A 22,252-nucleotide genomic window follows, 5' to 3' on the forward strand; every position below is an offset into this window, starting at 1 on the left:
TTTTAAATTTTAAAATTAATCTGCTTAAAAAATTAAACATTTAGAACGCCGAGAGCAACATTTATACAACAAACACCAAAATATTACAAGTACAATTTTTACCAGTTTAAAAGCACTTTTCAGACACCTGGTAAAGCAAAACTAAGGACAAACTTTTCCAAATTCAATGTTGATGCTCAGCCAGTATGATGGATATATCCACCGAATGCTAACGTTTCATTGTGGATACCAAGTAAGTTTTAACTAGTTTCAATTTTAAAAATCTTTACCTTCCATTAGCAACAACGATTGGCGTTATCAGACTTGAGAATATAGAACATTTTTAATCGAGGAACTAATACTAGATTCTCTTAATATGAATTTGAGCACATTATTCACTTTCCATCCAATCTTTATTCCATAGAATTGTCTGTTTGGCAGAGAAGATTTATTTATTATTCAAATGTTTCATCGCATTGTATGTTTAACCAGAATTTAACCTCAAAACTACGAAACCTTTACTCCCATTAGAAGCTTCCAAAGCGATTTCTTCTCAAAATTTTAGTTCTTTTAGTTTGTCTTTCTCTTTTCATTCGAATAACCTAATTTTTGCACTTTCATTTTTATGAATGGCGTTTTTTTTGGAAGTAGGGTTAAGCCTGAAAAAAATGAGAAAGCCACGAATGTGATTTAAATCACAGTTTTTTCTATGAAGACAGATGATACAAAGATGCCATGTCATTTGCCTTTTTTTTTTTAAATCACCCCAATGACATAAAGATGTCAGTGAGCAAAAAACATGTGAAGGTTGGTAAAATTTTAAGATAGGTACTCCAAAGGACGAAATCACAGTATCAGCCCATCACCAGAGTTAGTTCAGGCTTTTATCTTCCAGTATTAAAACAATCACGTACCATCACATACATACAAACACACACATAGTTATATATATATATATATGTGCATTATAGGGCCTTTTATTTTTGAAAATTAAACAATTAGCCCGTTCAGTCACATTAATCACGTTTTAATGTTATTTTCTTACAGAAGACAAAGAAATATTTATAAAATTTATTGGAAATGTATCTCACGGAATGCCCATTTTCTAGAGAGTTTTAAATAACATATTTAAGGACCCCCGCCTTATATGAATAATATTATTTGTTTTCATCACTATTTTCCTGAACCACTTCAGTTTTGCACCCCATACCCTCCCAGTTGCACAGTGATATGTTTAGATACTCGTGGTTGGCAGAGAACAGATAGCCCATTGAGATTACTGCCTTTTAAAATACATTATAAGTATTCAATCAGTCAGACGTTCAAAGTTTTTATTTGAGGAATTTTTCAACCTTATTTGAACGGAGGTTAAGAAAGAGAGAGTTTGCAACTACCTCAGTAAAGCGAAGCACTACCTGAAGATGTTTAGTTAACCTGAAGACGACCTAGGAAGGTCGAAACGTCGTTCTCTGGTTATCAATAAAAACATTAATACCCATACCAGGCATTCTGAGATACAATTAGAAACTCAGTTTTCGATTTAAAAAGTTTTTAGATAAAAACACACGAAAGTGAAATTTTAACTAGTAAACGAAAATATATACTACTATTGTTAATACATTAACTTTCGAGTAGTATATTTCATGTGTTTGAATATTACGTTTTTTCTGAAAGTAACAGAAAAATATTTAAATTTTCAGCTTCTTTTCAATAATCTCGTTATTCCACAAAATACTTTTCATTATTACACATAGCAAATGCAATTTAATATGCTAATATTATAATTATTATTCGTAAATAAATAAAAAAGCAGTTGCAATGGAAAATATTGAGCAGTAAAAATAAAACGAAAACCTGAATATTTTCATGGTACTTTTAATTTTTGTTTCCAAAATTTTAGGTTTCATTTTATGCTTTTGAAAAATCGTGGGTGTTTTCTTATAGGAAATCTTATAGGGAAATCGAACTGCTGATTTTAGCATTGTAAATCCGTAGACTTACTGCTGTACCAGCGGGGAACACAAAAAAAATCGGATTAACTGGATTTCAATATAATATTTTAGAAATAGACACTAGATGGCGCTAAACTTTTTAGCGTCTTCCTTGTTGTGATCGATATTTGTGATACAGCAACAAACAAGAAGGATAATCCATTTACTCCCATTGGTTCCTTCTGGGCGAGTAGAATTGTCTGTTGGTTAGCAAGCAAATCGCTGAAATACCTCTCTGTCTGCCAGTTAAAAATGACATATTAAAAATTATTATTATTTTGAAATTATTTGAATATCGTTCTTTTGTGAGGGAAAAATGGTACAATGAAGGATTTTCATTCAATTAAGTCGAAGTCATTTATTCTGGAAATTTTTTTAAATGACAAATATACACAATAAAACGAGTTTATTTTCACGTTCAAAGTTTTTATTTGAGGAATTTTCAACCGTATTTGTACGGCATTATCAAGTTAATTGAAGAACCGAATCCTAGATGATTATTCATTAATTTAATTTATTCATGATTTAACTGAATCATGTATGATTTACTTATGATTAGATTAAAGCAAAATTCAGCTGTTTTGTACATATGCTAATATTTTTTGTCTTAGCTACAGTCGTCTTTGCTATATCATCTTATCTTATTACTGGAAGAAAACAATGAAAGTACAACCAAGAAAATCGATGCTCCTAATTTAATTTAAAATCATTTAAATAAAAAAACAAACAAACTAGGTCGTTCCTCAGAAATTAATTGCATATTCTACTGTAAAAATAATGACATACACGATCTTATAATTAAAAAAGAATTTAATTGGTCTCTTGGTTCAAAATTAATCATTTGTGATAAAAAATGAAAACAACCACCATTATTTATGTTTTGACTTAAACGGTACAAGTTTTCAGTATATTTGTTTGATATATAAACAAGGCAAAGCAAAAATTAATTACCTTACTCATTTTGTATTCAATCACACTAAATTGTATCATATACGTATTTATACACATTTTGTATTACATCAGTATACAGGCTTCAGTGAACTTTGAAATGTGATGAAGAACAAAATAGAAACTGGTTTTCAGAAATGAAATCTATTTAGCGTTCTTATCTTTTTATGATAACACTTGTTTCATTCTGTAAAGTGTTGCATTTGTTGTTTGTTTGTTTCGGATATTCGTGTAAAGCTACACAAAGCTACGCTATCCCTTCCCAATTTTGAGACGATAAAGCGAAAGGAAAACAGCTGGTCAACAACATTGAATGACAACTTTTTGGCTACTCTAACCGAATAGACCTACCAGATGTTCAGCGGTAAATCTTAGAGATTATGGCGATAAAAATCTGGTTTGAAAGGAGCGCTCCTTTACGTAAAAAAATTTCTCAACCTAAATGAGCCGTTTCTACATATATATGTTTCTCTGCAAGTGGGTTTTCTCAACATCACTGGTTTCATACTCGTTGTAGACGGAGTACAGATAGCCCATTGTGTAGCCTTGTTGTTAACAGCAACTGACTGAATAGTGGGGTTTAGCCGTTGCTCTTATAATACACTTACAGCCTCAATGTGCTAAGCGTGTTTTTCTTTTAAATTTATTCGGAATGGATCTTTGTATCCATAGACTGACACTTTAACCACTAGGTAAAGCCTGGCTATTCTTTATTTTAATACAGAACCGTATTTTTCTGTTCATTTTCTGAAAAGGCACACAAACGAATTTTACATTATTATATATATTCAGCATTTAGCTTTCCTTACGCACTTAGTTAACGTTTGAGAACGTTTTAAACTTGCCCAAATTGAAGCAAATAAACATGTTAAAAATAGCCCATACCCAGAGTTCTTTCCAACTTCATGTCGTGTCGACTGTATTTACTTTAGTAACGTCGTTAAAAACGCTCTCTCGCTGTTAGATCAGTCTTTAAGTTGACGAATGGTTATTGTAAAGGATTGATTACTGCTGTTGATTAACGTTACTTCCTTGAGATTTGTAAAGAGAAGGTAAGTACATTTTTTGTTAGCAAATTTTTATATATTATTTCTATTAATGAAATAATAAAAACAGTTATAACTATGCTTGGGCTATATTTAAAAAAATTGTCCAAGTAATTTTAATCATATATTATTTTCAATCCAATTCAATATTTCTTTTGAAAAGCGTAGTTGATTTTCGTTTATAATTATTCTATTTTTGAAAAGATGGGAATTTTGAGTGTGCGTAGTTTACAATACGCCCACTTGAGTGACTTTATGACGTCACTGCGAGACCAAAACAAATGGGGTAAACTATAATGGCGTTTTTGTGGCGAGAGGTGAGAAGATTGAGCAAGATAAACCCTTTCAAATATTTAAATACCGAAGCAGAAGATCTATCACGGAAGAAACACATTGAAGGAAATGCAGTTGCCAATTTTTTAAGTCCATTTGAATCCTATGTAGTTTTACTACAAAGTCTTCTTATATGGGAACGACCGTATTATAGCGTAGCGGCATTAATTTCTGTCAACTGCGTATTTTGGTAGGCAAATCTCAAGAATAATTATCTTGTAGATTATCATTACAGTTAAATAATTAACTGTAGGGTCTGGTTGTAGAATTAGCTTCTATAACAATATAGTTAAACAATAATTAAAAATGTTTGTACTAACACTATGCCACTAGAGAAGTAGACCATTTTACTATAATAGTGATTGCAGTTTGATTGAGATATGTAATATATAAATGTAGCCTTTTACCCGCCACTACCAAAATACCTATAGTATTTCAAGTTGTTACTAATAGCCTAAAATAATATAGGTGTTCGGATAATATGTGACATACCGCCAAAATCAATCATCTATTATTATTTTAATACCTTTGATGTGCATGGAAATAATTTACTAATACTAGATCATTTGTTTTTATATAGTTTCTGTTCTAAGTGAATTCTATTTCACCTTAACCTATCACCATTATGATTATGTCAAGACCTTCAGAGTTCAATCTTAACATAATAAATAGCCAAGCTGCCGAACAAATGGTCTTAGTGAAATAATCAGTGTATTTGAAAGTGTGAAGCTAACATTCATGGTTTATTTTTAACATACTAGTCATAGTGTGCTGTTAATTAAGATCATAAGATTATTCAACTATTTGTGAAGAACTTAGTAGGATTACATACAGTAAGTAATTCTGAAACATTTGTGGACTGTATGTTTTGGGTAAAATACCTGTTATGTTATTAACTTGGTTAATTTTAAAAGTTTTATGTATTTATTTGATAATCAGTAGGTGTTTTAATATTTTTATTTCCCACCCTGGTTAATACAAACATTCCATGAGAATCAGGCAGGTCAGAAACAAACAGTTATGTCAGTGTGGTCATCATTGAATTTCCTAAACAAAAGGAAACATGAAATTGATAAATGCATAATATACTCTTTGTACAGTATTGTAGCTTCTCTTTCGTAACCTTAAGGTGTAATGATCTGCATTGACAGTGGGTTTTGAGCCATTTTTATAATTCATATTGAAGAAATAATTTATATGATAAAATATACAGTAGTTTGTGACCTGATTATGAAATATGGAAGAGTAAAACCAAAATGTAAATATGTCATTAGTATGACTGTATGAACATTTGGAGGATAAAATAGTATTATCTGTATATGGTAAGGTCTTTATATTATAAAAACAAAACAAAGAAGATATGATAACCAAACTTGTTTGGCCTTAAGTACATTTATAGGAACTTTTATTAATATAAAAAAATCTGTCATTGTGATGAAATATTTGAAAAGATACCATATTCACATAGCTTATACATGTGTTTATATAGATTTAAATCATGTGATATTGTGGATATAACATGCTTTAAGAACATATCCAGTATTAATGAAAGGTTAGTCCATACTTCCTTAATGGTAAATGTTGTGAGTAAAATTCCACAAAGATTATTTTACTAGTTCTAACATTTATAATTGTTCTGAATAGTGTATTTAGTTTAAAACATGCCACAATTCTGTTAGAAATATGTGCTGAAAGCAATGGTTTGTTGAGTGTGTCAGTATTCTCATTGAATTTCAGGATAAATCTAATACAAATACATGTTTTTGCACACACATAACTTATGTGACATATCCCAGCTTACAGATTTCCCATGAAATAAGAGGAGAGACTGCTGAATAGGAGGTTTGATAGATATAATGTTATGGAGTATTGGCTGTTTACAAAGAAAGGTTCAGTACAAAACATATAACAACTATTTGTATTTAGACAAATACAAATGAACTACACACAATGTGCTGATAGAAAACAGTTCGAGGGTAAATGTCTTTGTGTTAATATGTCCACAATGAGGGCTTGGTGTAAGAGCAGTTAATGTCTTTTTTTCCATTCCAGTGTGAAATCCAATCTCCTCATAAATGTCACTAAAAGAAAGTTGAACCAAATTAACAAGGCATGAATGGTAGACAAAAGTTAAACCTTGTGCTAAACAAGAGATGAAATGAATACTTGCTAACTTTCCAGCAAAACCTTAGGTCTGTCAAAAAAAATATTTATTTTTAATCGACATGAAAAACTACATGTTAAAACTACTTAACAGGGGAGAGCTTGGCCTTAAATGATAAACACTAACAGATCTAGGACCTTTCTGTCTTATTCCTCGTACGTTTATCTTATAGCCATACAAGATTGAATGTAACCTCAGCTGTTTGTCTCAAGACATCACAGTGAAGTAATGGCTATCTTTCTTGCAAGAGAACAGGTTAATGACCAGTTAGCACATTTTAGTTCTTTTGTATAGTTAGAGCAATTCTCTGCATCCAAACTGAACTGAAAGAATACTGAAACTAAAAATAAAATTATGTATTAATTAAGAAAGGAATACTTGTGTAATATATGTATGTGAGCATGTAATTTTTAACTGTATTAAAACTTCAGTTTTATTTTGTGTTTGTGATGTACTACAAATGGTTATTTTTGGTGATGCTTACATTTATAGTTTAAAACTGAATTTCCAAAACTATACTTAACCCAGTAACTACTGATTTGCTGTATAGGTCCATTTGTGAGTGTGCTATATATGGTATATGCCTTGCAAAAATTCTCTGCTCATTAAGGGCAGCTACAATCAATGGGTTAAACAATTGGAGAACAATTCATAATAATTTTTTGGTAATTAAAGAGGCCAGTATTCACAGGTGAAAGCAACATGTCTGCCACATAATTTCAATATGTTCAAATTTGACACCAGAAAAATAAAAACTGTCTGTGTCACTGCTTGGAACCTGCTGGAAGATATCTTTGTGCCTTATGCCATGTAAATTGATTTACGTACATATGGATATCTCAAGATAACCCCAAATTGTAATTTCCTCCCTGAAAATTGGGACTTGTAATGGGTATCTTTGTACCAAAGTCCATGTAAATTGGTTGAAACAACGGTGAGTACTTGACCAAAACTGCTTAAATTGTGGGCTTATTTAATCACATAGCCCACAAAATAACCAAAAATTGACCTGTCCTACATTATTGTATGTATATGTATAAAATATATAAACAAAAGTGTTTATTGTACTAAATCCAACATAAATGGACTGAAATGTGACAGAGTAATTTTCAAAAAAACCCTAGAATAATTCTTATTGTGGCATCTTGACCCTCTATGATTACTAAAAATGAAAAGTCCACAATTTTTGTTTTTCAATGTGTGGGGCTTGTATAAAAATATCTTTGCACCAAATCCCATTTAAATTGGTGAAAGTGTAGCTTAGTAATTTACCAAAAACTCCAAAATTATTTTTTGTGATATATGACCCCCCAAAAAATCAAAATATGCAAATTCAACGTTTTTGTATGTTAATGTCTCAGCTTGATAGCTGTAAATATGACCATACAGAAGCCAAAAATATGTTTTAGGTTGTTTGACTTTTAACCCTATAAAATCCTTAATAAGACATAAAAAAATTTATCTTGGTGTTTTAAGCCACTGTGCCAAGAAACAAAGGAATGTTTTACAAGTGTTTAGAAGAGGAAAACAAACAGTTGAAAATCGGTATTTTTATCTGTAGAGACATGATTAAACATACTAACTTGTAATCTTTCTAAATCTTTGAATCAAAGAAAGCAGACAAAATTATGTTTTGAAAAACTGATTTTATTTGTACAACAAAAATAAATTAATTGTAGCTGAAGCCCTATGCATTGTATATACATACTGTGTGCAACATTCACTTGGTTTATTTAATTGTTGTATCCATAATTGGAATTTATTAATACTGTTATTAATATAAAAATAAAAAACAACAACAAACACATTAGATGCAAGTTTTCTGGTCTGTTTTTGCTTTAGCCTAGAAATGATATGAGCTACAACCTAGTTATATGAAACTTAGTTTATCTTCTCTGTTTGAAGTTCAGGACAGGTAAGATTGATAAAAACATGTTTTTAATTTGATAGCAGCAGAGATATACAGTTTGCTACATAAACTGGGAAACAGTTTTTGTGATTTGTTTTTTCAGTCTAACCTAGCAAGATATAAAGATAGTTTTCTGATGTATATATTTGTCTAGTTCTTTCCTTATTTCTATGTCACATTTACAGTGAAGGTTCAGATAGGTAAAAAACTTCCCTTCAGGATCTGTAACTGATGAGACGAGAGCTGAGAACAGCCACTTGTTGTTGAGTATCAGAGATTATCTATGTTTCTGATAGATGATAAAAAATGTTCTTTCCAGTAAATTTATAGATTAGTGTATCAACGTTTGTGTTAGGCAGATGATAAGGTAGTAATCATCAAAGTGGGATTTTAAATATTTATTCAGATATATATATAAAGATCTTGTTTGTAGCCTGGAGAAATCAACTTTCTTTTTTTGTGTATACCTATTTTTTCAATATAAGAAAGAATAACTTATTATTACAAACAAACACAGAGTGATCAGCTAAAGTATTATGAACAGGGTGATGCTGTAAGGGGTGAGACATTGAAGCATAGTTTAGATATGACTTTTTTTGTTTGACTTGGACATGACCAAGTACATACATCTCTGATTACCACATTATAACTGGACTGCTTTTAAGTTGTCAGAGTTGACACTGACCTCTTATATATCTTTTTCTGAAGAAATGAACGTTGAGACCGAAGTGGACTTGAACTTGGTATACAGGGCCTATATTATAAATAAATATCCAAGCCTCTGGCTGAGTTTCCAGTGTCTTGTGTCTCAGTTGTCCTATTCTCACCTATAATTGTCTGTAGGGGCGTGAACCCTATGCGTTACTTCTACATAACTTTGTTGCTGTTGGATTGCCGTAGGAACTCACGTGATCAACTAATCACATTCTCTCGGAATGTAATAAAAACAGCTCGGCTCCATTATTTTTACATTTACATAGGGTATGACTGGATCTTTAAAAGGTTCACCGATAATTCGAGTTTTTGTCAGTGCTGATGAAGGAAAACGAAATAATAGGTAAGGGATACAATGATGTTGTATATATATTCATTTTAATGTGTGATTAATCTCTGAGTAAGCTCGACTGTGGTGATGAGTTTCGTAACAGAACAGATTATATTGCACAGAGATCGGATGACTAATAGGAGTTGAAAATAAAACAGGGTTGTAAACACAGGCTTTACAATGGGGTAAAAAAACAAGGTACGTAAAGCAGAAAGTAAACAACATATGTACAACATTCACGTTGTAAGTGTATAGCGTTTTCAAGATTAGATAAATTCCTCAAGCCAGAGCTTATTTAAAAAAATACACTTATTCAATAAAGTTAATACGTTTGTTGGGGTATTCTGGTTTGGTTGTTTTATTCAGCTATGATAGACGGCCCCCCCGCTAGTACAGCGGTATGTCTCCGGATTTAAAACGCTAAAATCAGGGGTTCGATTCCCCTCGGTGGGCTGAGCAGATAGCCCTATGTGGCTTTGCTATAAGAAAAACACACTATGATAGACGACCAAAAATAACACTTGCGCTACAGTAAATAAAAGTTTAACTTTTTTGTCTAAATCGAATGTTTCTCAAACTGTGGTACCGACCTAAAAGGGAGTCGAAAGATCACTATAGGTGGGAGGGCACGCCATGATTGCCAAGAGCACAGCATTAGTCCCAGTGTGCTTCCGCTACTGGACGTGGTCACGTGGCTTACCCCACCCCCAGTTAAGACCACTACCATCTTAATTCATGGAGAAACGAGTTGCTCCGTGCTGGTTATGATATATTGAACTTTGTATTGGTTAAGATGGTTTAAAGTTTACACGTTTTAGGCCTAGTAGGTAGATGTTTATGAATTGAAAGAAGAAAAACATTCTGAGTTGTGTTTTTTATTGATTTTGACCTCGTTTTTAATCAGTTTCAGTGTACTTGTAATACAAGTCGAAGAGCTGAAAGGTTACTTTGGTTTTCAGCCTGTTATATATATATCTTTATCTACCTATATTGACACAATTCATTTTATATTAAACATTTTCTTTGGGGCTCTCACCTTTATTAAATTTTCGTATAAGATCAATATTGATTTTGGTCTACTTTGACGTCTGAAAGTATAAAATGTTATGTATTTGTAATGTGTATCAAGAAATGCCCTTAAACTCAAATAACAGCATGCAGACAATGCCCTGTAAATAAGAGATATGTATATGCTTTTAAATGTTACGTTTATGAAGTTTTCAAGTTTTATCTTATGAAATACTTTAGTACGGATACACCTTTCTCACGAAGCTAATAAAATATTGCTAATTTTTAAAAATCAACTTAAAAAAAAAGTTCATCCAGTAGTGTGTTATAGCAATGTAAAACGGCCCCCCAATGGGAAAATATAAAACGTAACTATTTATATTCATATATGATCATTCTACACAGTGTTGTAGCTTATACTGTGCACTCTACGTCTCAAGTTATTTTTCATAAATAATGAAAATTGTCTGTATTTGTAATACACCAGTATGCTAATGTGTAAGTTGCTCAGCTAGGCCTATCTGCTGTTAGCTATCCTAACCGTGAATGTTGGGGTCAATATTTGTGTCCCGTTACTAAAGGAACACGATCCGCATTTTGAGGCCATGGGTATGCCATAAGACTGAGAGTCAAATCCTGCTATTTGATAAGGATACCCCAAGAGTTGGTAGCAGACACTGTTGTCTAGCTGCCTTTCTTCTGGTTCAGCGGCTCTCAATCTGCTGTTCGCGGTCTCCTTTCAAGTACCGTCACATCAAACATGCTCGTCCTTTCAGCTGTGGGGACATTATAATGTTACGGTCAATCCCACTATTACTTGGTAAAAGAGTAGCCCAAGAATTGGCGGTGGATGGTGATGACTAGCTGCCTTCTTTCTAGTCTTACACTGCTAAATTAGGGACACCTAGCGCAGATAGTCCTCGTGTAGCTTTGCGCGAAATTACAAAACAAACAAAACATTCGAGTATTAGGTGGAAATGCTGCATAATTACGAAAAGGAAGCGACAGTACAGTGTATAGAAACCATTGTAATTTAGAATCCCTATATTCTTAGCCTTCAACGATTCTGTTTAAGACTTTTTTTTCTGTGTAACACGGTTTAAAGTGCCATACGAAGGGCTTCTGCCTCGAACGTTGCAAATAATGTAATAAAGTTGTTGTTATTACAGACGTGTGTTTTACCATTTTTTTCCATTGGGTTATGCCGATATAGAAGAAGAAAATTGCTTAGTTCGTGAATGAAAAATGTGTAAGAACATCTGTTCTAGACTATTACTTTAAAATTTGGAACCATAAGCACAGCTTGTCCTCTTAATATCAGTTCACGAATTTTCGAAAGAAACCACGACTTGCTCTTATCACAAATTTCTTTTGAACATATGAATGAATGTGGTAATTTTCTATACTAAAAGCTGTTTCGATGTGTCTTGTGGAAGCGCATTTCGAAAATTCGAAATATCAGTGATCAACGTCTTCATCGTAACTAATCAAAACTGTTAGTGAATAAGAAATATTAAAGAAAAATCAGGCCCGGCATGGCCAAGCGTGTTAAGGCGTGCGACTCATAATCTGAGGGTCGCGGGTTCGCATCCCCGTCGCGCCAAACGTGCTCGCCCTTTCAGCCGTGGGACGTTATAATGTGACGGTCAATTCCACTATTCGTTGGTAAAAGAGTAGCCCAAGAGTTGGCGGTGGGTGGTGATGACTAGCTGCCTTCCCTCTAGTCTTACACTGCAAAATTAGGGACGGCTAGCACAGATAGCCCTCGAGTAGCTTTGTGCGAAATTCAAAAACAAACAAAGAAAAATCAAACGGATGTCTTTCAGATAAACACTAAAGGAGTTTCCCGGTGGGCAACGATAAGTCCATAGATTTACAGCACTAAAATTTGGGGTTCGATTTCTCTCGGTGGAAACATTAGATAGCGTAATTTGGTTTGTTCTAGAACAAACGGGCCCAGCCCTCGTGTAGCTTTGCGCCAAATTCAAAACAAACCAATATAAAACAGACAAATGCGTTAAAGGTAAAACACTATAGAAGATCTAACGGATATACTTTATATATTGACGCTATATAACGAAACGTTTTCTGGAATACAGTTCATTAATAAACACCGTACAACTAACAGCAAATCTTTCAGACAGACTTGGTTTTAAAGAACCCTATACGATGGAGAAAAGCATTCCAGTTCTAGTTCGAGCTAAATATCATGGTTCGTTAGAAGTTCATTTAAAACATATAACGCGCAAGTTTACCTGTCTGTGTTTTTATGTCATAACTTCACTCACTTCTACGACAAAGAGGGTGGTGGATAGGTGTAACGTGTATTTCTGATCACCTCTAGGTACAGGCTATCTCTCCGTCTGAGAACAACATTTAAAGAGATGCTGTAAGATAATGTGTGTGTTTTCTTATGTGTATTTTCTTATAGCAAAGCCACATTGGGCTATCTGCTGAGTCCACCGAGGGGATTAGAACTCCTGATTTTAGCGTTGTAAATCAGGAGACATACCTCTGTACTAGCAGGGGGCGCTGTAAGATAAAGCGTAAAATTTTTCATTTTGTTGCAAGAATGTGCTGTGTGTTCATTTAACTGAAAGGGGGTGATAGGTGTGTGTCGTGTTTCGTTGGTGGACCCCGATTTTAGTGAAAAGTAAACCTACCCTTTTCGTTCGTACTAACGTTTGTTACCAATGGTTGGTATACGTGTCTAGTAAAATAGACTTCTTCCAAAGCAGCTTCCAATGTAGTGAAGCTTTCTTGTGAAACAACTTTAAGTGTAATAACGAGTCTTATGGATTGCTAGCCTTCTGGCAAAGCAGCTTCCAATGTAGTGAAGCTTTCTTGTGAAACAACTTTAGGTGTAATAACGAGTCTTATGGATTGCTAGCCTTCTGGCAAAGCAGCTTCCAATGTAGTGAAGCTTTCTTGTGAAACAACTTTAGGTGTAATAACGAGTCTTATGGATTGCTAGCCTTCTTCCAAAGCAGCTTCCAATGTAGTGAAGCTTTCTTGTGAAACAACTTTAGGTGTAATAACGAGTCTTATGGATTGCTAGCCTTCTTCCAAAGCAGCTTCCAATGTAGTGAAGCTTTCTTGTGAAACAACTTTAGGTGTAATAACGAGTCTTATGGATTGCTAGCCTTCTTCCAAAGCAGCTTCCAATGTAGTGAAGCTTTCTTGTGAAACAACTTTAGGTGTAATAACGAGTCTTATGGATTGCTAGCCTTCTTCCAAAGCAGCTTCCAATGTAGTGAAGCTTTCTTTAATAACGAGTCTTATGGATTGCTAGCCTTCTTCCAAAGCAGCTTCGAGTGTAGCAAGACATTTTTTTTCGGCCTGTCTTTTTTGTTTTTCAGGCGGTATTCCAAAATATCCCAGAGTGGTTGTATTGGTATCAGGTCGGTGCTCTGGGGCTCTCGATGCAGGTGGTTCATGAACTCTGTCTGAGTATCAGTTCTGTCAGTTCAGTGAAGTTCAGTATGTAACTGTACGACAAGGGCTGTTTTGGGTAATTGGGTAATCGATTTGTTAAATTCGGTTGAATTAATTTTTTGATGAGTATTCGAATTAGTTGAGGCGAATCTATGATAGTAAACACAGTGTAACCAATTTAATGGTTGCTGCAATATAATTAGTTTCAGTCTTGTGTTTTTCAGCCGTGGGGGCGTTATAATGTGACGGTCAATCTCACTATTCGTTGGTAAAAGAGTAGCTCAAGAGTTGGCGGTGGGTGGTGATGACTAGTTGCCTTCCCTCTAGTCTTACACTACTAAATCAGGGACGGCTAGCACCGATAGCCCTCGAGTAGCTTTGCGCGAAATTCAAAACAAACAAACAAACAAACAGACTTGTGTTAAAGAAAAATGATTTAAAACCAGCTAAGAAGTTAAAAGGGTTTACAGTGTAAAACACTCTACTTCTTCATATTTATGAATTTGTTACAACTATATTCAGGCTTCGCAGGAGATCTAATACGTTTACAATTGGTCACGTTATTTCGCCTCTAGCGGCATTTAGTGTGGAGTCTTGTCAAACAATGTTTTTCTTGATGAAACTGTAGAATGGACGGCAACTGCCTGTTGTGGAGACACAAGTGCAGACGACGACGTATCGAATGTCTTCCGCCCTTCATCTTTCGTCATGAATACTCTGCCTAAACAATATATCAAAGAATGTTTTTCTTCGTATCTTCACGATTTGACGTAGATTACTGAAGAGCTATCACAGAGATTCAAGGAATGTGTAATACTATTGAAAGTGTGATATATATACATACAGAAACAATACAAACATCCGTATTTTTATTGGTGTTTGAGGAATGTGTGTGAAGGTGAAGACAACAACCGTGTTACACACTGTCCAAACAACAAACGACTTTATGTTCAGGTGTTGCAGTCTGATGGCTGAGTAGCTTTATAACAGAAATATCGGAAACCGCCTTGTAAGTTTCTATTGTACTCGCTTTCCTATTGGTTTATTCAGTGCTACAGTTAACTTTTTTCATTTTTTTAACACAAGATGTAATAATCTAAAACATCTGCTCCATGACGTCATTTTGCTTCTACTTTCAGAGTATAGAGCATGGAACAAATTTGTTTCTAGATTAATAATATCCCCCCAAGATACCCCACTTATTGAGATCTCCACGTCCAAAATATTAAAAAAAAAAACACTTCTGTGGATTAATCTTTGAACAGTAGTGACTTTATATTGTAGGGTATGTTTTCATTATTTTAATATATACGTCTTTCACGAGAGAGAGTATTTAGCATGACGTTACGTGACTTTTGTTTTTCTTTTAAGTTTTGCAGTTGACATGTTGAACTTCCAAAACACTTGGGGGTAAAAAATAGTGTAACAATGTTTAAATCAAGAAGACTGTTGGATAGTGAGTGAGTCAATTAATCTGTGAATTTATTAGTCAGGCAATTAGTGAATCTTTTACTGTCACTGATCGATTTCCGATTTAGTGATTGTATTTGTTTTGAACTGTCATTGATACGAGAGGACAGTGAAGGAGTGGATGGCTGTTAAGTTCAATTTCTGAGTTATCTCTATCAACGAACGTGGTTATGTAGAACTTGCATGTTATCATGGAAAAAATAAATCAGTTACAACTTGCATGTTACCATGGAAGAAATAAATCAATTTCGATTATTGTGTTAAGTTGACTGAACTTTGCATTATGTATGTTTTTTTCCCGCTGGTACAGCAGTAAGTCTACGGATTTACAACGCTAAAATCAGAGGTTCGATTCCCCACGGTGGACTCAGTAGATAGCCCAATATGGCTTTGCTGTAAGAAAAACGTACACACACACACACATGTATTATATTTACTTAACAATTAAAAAGAACCCGCTCAATAGTACGAGCCGTTACGTTTTGTGTCAGAGGTGAAATTATTTTAGTAAAAATAAAATACAATTTACAGTAAACTTCAAGATGTCGACACATGATAGAAATGAAAATTTACTAAAGGTTATAAAAAAATGGAAAGAATAATTCAAAGGAGACCAGTAAAAAAACAGAGAGAGGGAAATTATTAGAACATGAAGAAAGTGACAAGTAGAAGAGGGAAAACGAATAAATATACAAAAAATGAACAGAAGACGAAGATGGGAAAGTAAACTTTAGAAGTTTGTTGAATTTCGCGCAAAGCTATCACAGCTATCTGTGCTGGCCTTCCTTACTTTTGAATAAATTATGAATAAACGATATCGGAATAACCAGAAGGATTCTTCCAGTTAAAATATTACAGAAACATTAAATGTAGTGACCAACTTTGTGTGACCAGTGAGTGCTTCCACAGTGACAAAGCAGACTTCCCATCTTCGTACCTTAAGCAACAGAAAAAAAAAAAAAAAAAACTACAAAAATTTGGTGGATCGTCGGTTTGGACAAAGTAAATAGTACTAAATATGGTAATATTGTGTTAGTCAGAATTGTGATTCTTATTGGTTTAATGCATTTAATTAGTGATCTGACAATTGTCTGTGTGTGTGTGTATGTTCTTTCTTATAGCAAAGCCACAGTGGGCTATCTGCTGAGCCCACCGAGGGGAATCGAACCCCTGATGGTAGCGTTGTAAATCCGTAGACTTACCGCTGTACTAGCGGGGGACCTGACAATTGTAACGTCTTTTTATGAATAGTGATTTTTGTTAATTATAAATAAGTGCTTTGATGCTAATTATGGAATTTTAATGCATTCTCAAGTAGAGAACAACGTTTCGACCTCCTTAGGTCGTCTTCTCGTTAACGAAGAGGAATGAAAGTTTGAGTTTAGTGTATTGTGATTGTTTAAGGGTTTTACAATCTAGGATTGGTTAGGTGTTTTATGGCGCAAAGCAACTGGGCTATTTGCGCCTACAATCAAGGAAGGGGCAGTGTTATAAGCTGTATTTTTTATTATTTTTAATTTAGATGTTTCGTATTGTTCAATAGAGAATGTTTTTAGGATGCAGTGTGACATCTAAAAATTTAGAGTTGACATGACGTGACGTCTCGAATTTTCTAAAAATTATTGGGTCGTTGTTATTCGGTGAGCCAGTTAATATACGAGTTGATTAGTTGGTTAGTGAGTTGTTTGTTTGTTTTTGAATTTCGGGCAAAGCTACACAAGGGCTATCTGCGCTAGCTGTCCCTAATTTAGCAGTGTAAGACTAGAGGGAAGGCAGCTAGTCATCACCACCCACCGCCAACTCTTGGGTTACTCTTTTATTAACGAGTAGTGGGATTGAACGTCACATTATAACGCCTCAACAGTTGAAAGGGTGAGCATGTTTGGTGTAACGGGGATTCGAAACGAGAGTTAACTTGGTAATCAGTTAATAACACTGAAAGACTCAGTAGCTAACAAACAAACAAACAAAAAGTGGCCCGGCATGGCCAGATGGTTAAGGCACTTGACTCGTAAATCAGTTAGCCTTTAAAACTTTTGAATTATAGTCGAAGAAATAAAATTATTTTGTTATAGTTAAGTGGAAAAGACTTTGCTTGATTTTTTACCAAATAATTAAAAATAACCTTCCCAATGATAGAAGCAGTTTCAACACTATAGATACATATGTGTGTGTGTGTACCTGCGTTAATCTGTTATAGTTGTATAAGAAATGTGACACACAAATATAAAGTTAAAACTGTATCATAATTATATATTACAAATACAGTGACATGTTATTAACATCCTTATCATGAACTATGTTTATTCTTTTAACTCATCAGACTGCATTTGTTGAAAGGTAAAAATTAAGTTGATGCTATCTGGTCCCCTTGTGGGTTAACAGTAAGTTTATAGATGTAAACCTAAGATTAGTGCTCGATTCCCTGCGGTAAACAGAGCACGGATAGCCTGTTTTTTTAGTCTTGTTTTTCATAGGCTTCTCATGGCTTGATGGATAGTAGGCACACGACTCGCAATATACCGGTCGTGAGTTCGAATTCCCATCACACCAAACATGCTCTCCCATTTCAGCCGTAGGAGCGTTACAAAGTGACAGTGAATCCCATTATTCGTTGGTAAAATAGTAGCCCAACAGTAGGCGATTGGTGGTGATGGCTAGCTGCCTTCCCTCTTGTCTTACACGTTAAATTAGGGACGGCTAGCGCAGATAGTCCTCGAGTAGCTTTGCGCGAAATTCAAATAAAATGAATTACATCTTAGGTTTTTCTGAATAAAGGAAAATATATGCATAGAAACGCAAATTGTTATCTATTCATAAATTACTATTACAAAAAAAAAAAAAAGGTAGAAATGTAGTGAGACAAATGTGAAGTAATCAAACGTTTAAAAGTTTATAAATAAACCAAGGTAGAAATGTGGTGAGACAAATGTGAAGTAATCAAACGTTTGAAATGTAGTGAGACAAATGTGAAGTAAGCAAACGTTTGAAAGTTTATAAATAAACCAAGGTAGAAATGTAGTGAGACAAATGTGAAGTAATCAAACGTTTAAAAGTTTATAAATAAACCAAGGTAGAAATGTGGTGAGACAAATGTGAAGTAAACAAACGTTTGAAATGTAGTGAGACAAATGTGAAGTAATCAAACGTTTGAAAGTTTATAAATAAACCAAGGTAGAAATGTGGTGAGACAAATGTGAAGTAAACAAACGTTTGAAATGTAGTGAGACAAATGTGAAGTAATCAAACGTTTGAAAGTTTATAAATAAACCAAGGTAGAAATGTGGTGAGACAAATGTGAAGTAATCAAACGTTTGAAATGTAGTGAGACAAATGTGAAGTAATCAAACGTTTGAAATGTAGTGAGACAAATGTGAAGTAATCAAACGTTTGAAATGTAGTGAGACAAATGTGAAGTAAACAAACGTTTGAAATGTAGTGAGACAAATGTGAAGTAAACAAACGTTTGAAATGTAGTGAGACAAATGTGAAGTAATCAAACGTTTGAAATGTAGTGAGACAAATGTGAAGTAATCAAACGTTTGAAATGTAGTGAGACAAATGTGAAGTAATCAAACGTTTGAAATGTAGTGAGACAAATGTGAAGTAATCAAACGTTTGAAATGTGGTGAGACAAATGTGAAGTAAACAAACGTTTGAAATGTGGTGAGACAAATGTGAAGTAAACAAACGTTTGAACGTTTATAAATAAATCGCTTTCAATGGAAGAAAATATTGATCGAATTTTTACCTTACTTTCCAAATTGATTCACGTATAATATGCGATTTTGCAAGGAATATTTGTTCGGTGGTCAAGAGTTACGTGAGTTTTTACGTATAAGTAATTCCTTTATATAGAAAATTCGTGATCTAGTTACTTACAGGCTAAATAGTTTATGTAAATATTAATGTATCACTCGATAGCTGTACGTAATAGAAGGTCGATTCCAAGGTTTGGATATTATAACTAGAGGGTTAGTTTGAAGAATGGTTTGAACTAAGAGTATCTGTACGTTGATCAGGTTTATCTAAGGTCATAATTAGAACTTTGTGCTAATTAACATATTATAAGAAAAATATTAAACACGTTACTCAGATTTAGGCACTGATGAGTAGTTTTAAATACTTGTTTTCTTTGATGTATAGCTGACCTAAATATTTGGTTGTTTGTGTTAGAGCAAAGCCACGTTGGAATATCTGCTATGTCCACCGTGGGGATTCGAATACCAAATTTTAGCGTCGTAAATCTGTAAACTTACTCCAATTCCATCAGGGAATTGGCATAAGAGAATGATAGATACTTTTTCAAGGATGTCACTCTGTCTTTAAGGCTTGAAAGGGCAACATTCTGTATATATGAAACCGTTTTTTTTTAGATTGATTCAATGAATTAGTGCCATATCTGATGTGCCATTAATGTAAATTGGACGTTTAAAAATTGATAATTTTTCAAAGTCTGATGAAAGAAACAGTTGACCAAATACTGTGTTTGTGGTGTATATTTCTACGTACATGTGATGTTTGTGTATACGTATGTGTGCAGCTGTTTGTAAATTTATTAGAACACCTATACACTCGTTATTTTATGAGTGTTACACACAAAATAGTTCTTTATTTCCTATATAAATTAACTTGACCGTTGTAATTTGATCTTACAGCAAACTATTGAACAATTAGTACACAAGTAATGTCCCAAAATGTTTTAAAGTTACTGTTTAGTGTAGCCGTCTTTTGTATCAGTATTACTACTCCATTTTGGGTATCGTGTCTTTGTATCCTCTCAAAGATTTGGTATAATTTTATTTCTTTCTCTTGAAGCATTGTCCAGAGGCTTTCTTTAGTATAGTTGGTACTTTTGTCAATCATGGAGCTCAGAAGTCCCAGACTAGTTCTGTGGAATTGAGGTCTGGACTTTGTGACGGACATTACATTCACAGGAGATTCTCTTGACCTTTTCTGTTTCACTAAATAGTTCTACATCTCTTGGAAGTATTTTTAGGGTCACCATCTTCTTGAAATGTAAATTTTGCCTAAACGACTTGTTTCCAGAAGGTATAGTGTGTTGTACTGATATACTGTGGCATTTATGTATATCTTGTGATTCTGTCAGCTTTGAAGATGGCCAAGGTATTCATAGATACTGTACCCCAAACCACCACATAGCTAATCTCCTGCATGTTTGACTATTGTCATAGTATACTTCTACAATCTCTCTCTCATGCTGGCCCCGGCATGACCAGGTGGTTAAGGCGTTCGACTCGCAATCTGAGGGTTGCGGGTTAGAATCCCCGTCACACTAAACAAGTTCGCCCTCTCAGCCGTGGGGCGTTATAACGTGACAGTCAGTCCCACTATTCGTTGGTAAATGATTAGCTCAAGAGTTGGCAGTGGGTGGTGATGACTAGCTGCTTTCCCTCTAGTCTTACACTGCTAAATAAGGAACGGTTAACGCAAATAGCCCTCGTGTAGCTTTGCGCGAAATTCAAAACAAACTAAATCAATCTCTCTCAGACTCTTCAACGAACATACATAACAGTTGAACAGCTCAGAATTATACATGTCTGTCCAGAGCATCTTCTGGATACATGTTATTTTACAAAATCTACTTTCATTGCTGTATTTTTCTTGTTCAGTGAGGACTTTCTTGATGCTAGTCCTTCCCAAACGCAACGCTCCTGTAGCGTTCTTGAAACTTTCCGTTTTTGCAACGGAGTTTCCTTCCCCGACACCAACGTTGTCTGATGTTATAGAACTAGGTTTTTGCAACGGAGTTTTCTTTTCCGACACCAACGTTGTCTGATGTTACAGTACTGGGTTTTTGCAACGAAGTTTTCTTCTCCGACACCAACGTTGTCTGATGTTACAGAACTGGGTTTTTGCAACGAAGTTTTCTTCTCCGACACCAACGTTGTCTGATGTTACAGTACTGGGTTTTTGCAACGGAGTTTTTTTCTCCGACACCAACGTTGTCTGATGTTACAGAACTGGGTTTTTGCAACGGAGTTTTCTTCTCCGACACCAACGTTGTCTGATGTTACAGAACTGGGTTGCTTTGGATCTGTTCGATGTTACTTCACTGTAGTTGCTGAAAAGCCGACGTATTTTGCAATCTTGTCCTCGTTAAAGGTGTTAATTCTCTGTGTTTTGGTATTTTAATGAGGACTTCACACAATATTAGCTGTGCCGAACGGTTTGTTTGAAGAAGAAAAAGCAACAACAAAAACATCCCTCGTGTTGTATAGTTCTTTAAATCGAAAGGCCCAAGACTCGAATTTTGTTATGACGCTAAACGTGCCTTTCAGTTGAAAGGTTTCAACATCTCTGATTTTCATTCAGACCATTTGGTTAAGAATAGCCTTGTGGGCGGCGAATTCTGCTGACTTGATCATTTTCCTTGTGGGGAACAGTTGTAAATTAAAAGTGGACATACGTGATTTTTTAAGGGTGAGTGAATTCCTTTCCTGTCCGTTTAGTGCATGTGTCACTTAAGGTGTCATTCAACTTGAAAGTACGAAAATCCAGATAAAATAATCAATAAAACTTATGTGTGTAATTAAGATAGTTTTACTTCTGATACTGCAGGGCTATCTTGAATTATGCCCTGTTGTATAACTTTAGAGGTCTGTTCCATAAATCCACCGGTGGGCAGCGTAAGTCTTTTTGCGTATTGCAATTTATTTCGGACGAGTCTCCAACTTATTTTGTTTCGTACGTTGCATATTATTATCTCAAATAGCCGGAAATCTTAATATATAAGTTAATTGAATTTCTATATGTCAAGAATACGACATTTACCAACAAGTTTGATACACACAATTTTATTTTTTAACACAAATATATTTTGATATATAAACAACAATACTATTTATAATAACGGTTATTACAAATAGTTATTTCAAATACTGGTTTATATAGAAGAGTTTC

At 34.3% G+C, this 22,252-nt stretch overlaps 1 protein-coding gene across 2 annotated transcripts in view; it reads left to right on the top strand.

The window, feature by feature from the left end:
- The first annotated feature begins 4,226 nt into the window (after positions 1-4,226).
- LOC143235356 (uncharacterized) overlaps positions 4,227-22,252 on the top strand; it is a 44,760-nt gene continuing 26,734 nt past the window's right edge. Inside the window, exons 1-2 of one of the 2 annotated variants that reach the window (XM_076473439.1) lie at positions 4,232-4,487; positions 9,079-9,427. In XM_076473439.1, coding sequence (XP_076329554.1) covers positions 9,354-9,427 — 74 coding nt within the window. In that variant the 5' untranslated portion in view covers positions 4,232-4,487; positions 9,079-9,353. Of the gene's footprint in view, positions 4,488-9,078; positions 9,428-22,252 lie in introns of both variants that reach the window. The other variant, XM_076473438.1, reaches the window with a different exon arrangement.

The sequence above is a fragment of the Tachypleus tridentatus genome, chromosome 12 (genome assembly GCF_004210375.1).
Source record: "Tachypleus tridentatus isolate NWPU-2018 chromosome 12, ASM421037v1, whole genome shotgun sequence".
Lineage (NCBI taxonomy): Eukaryota > Metazoa > Arthropoda > Merostomata > Xiphosura > Limulidae > Tachypleus > Tachypleus tridentatus.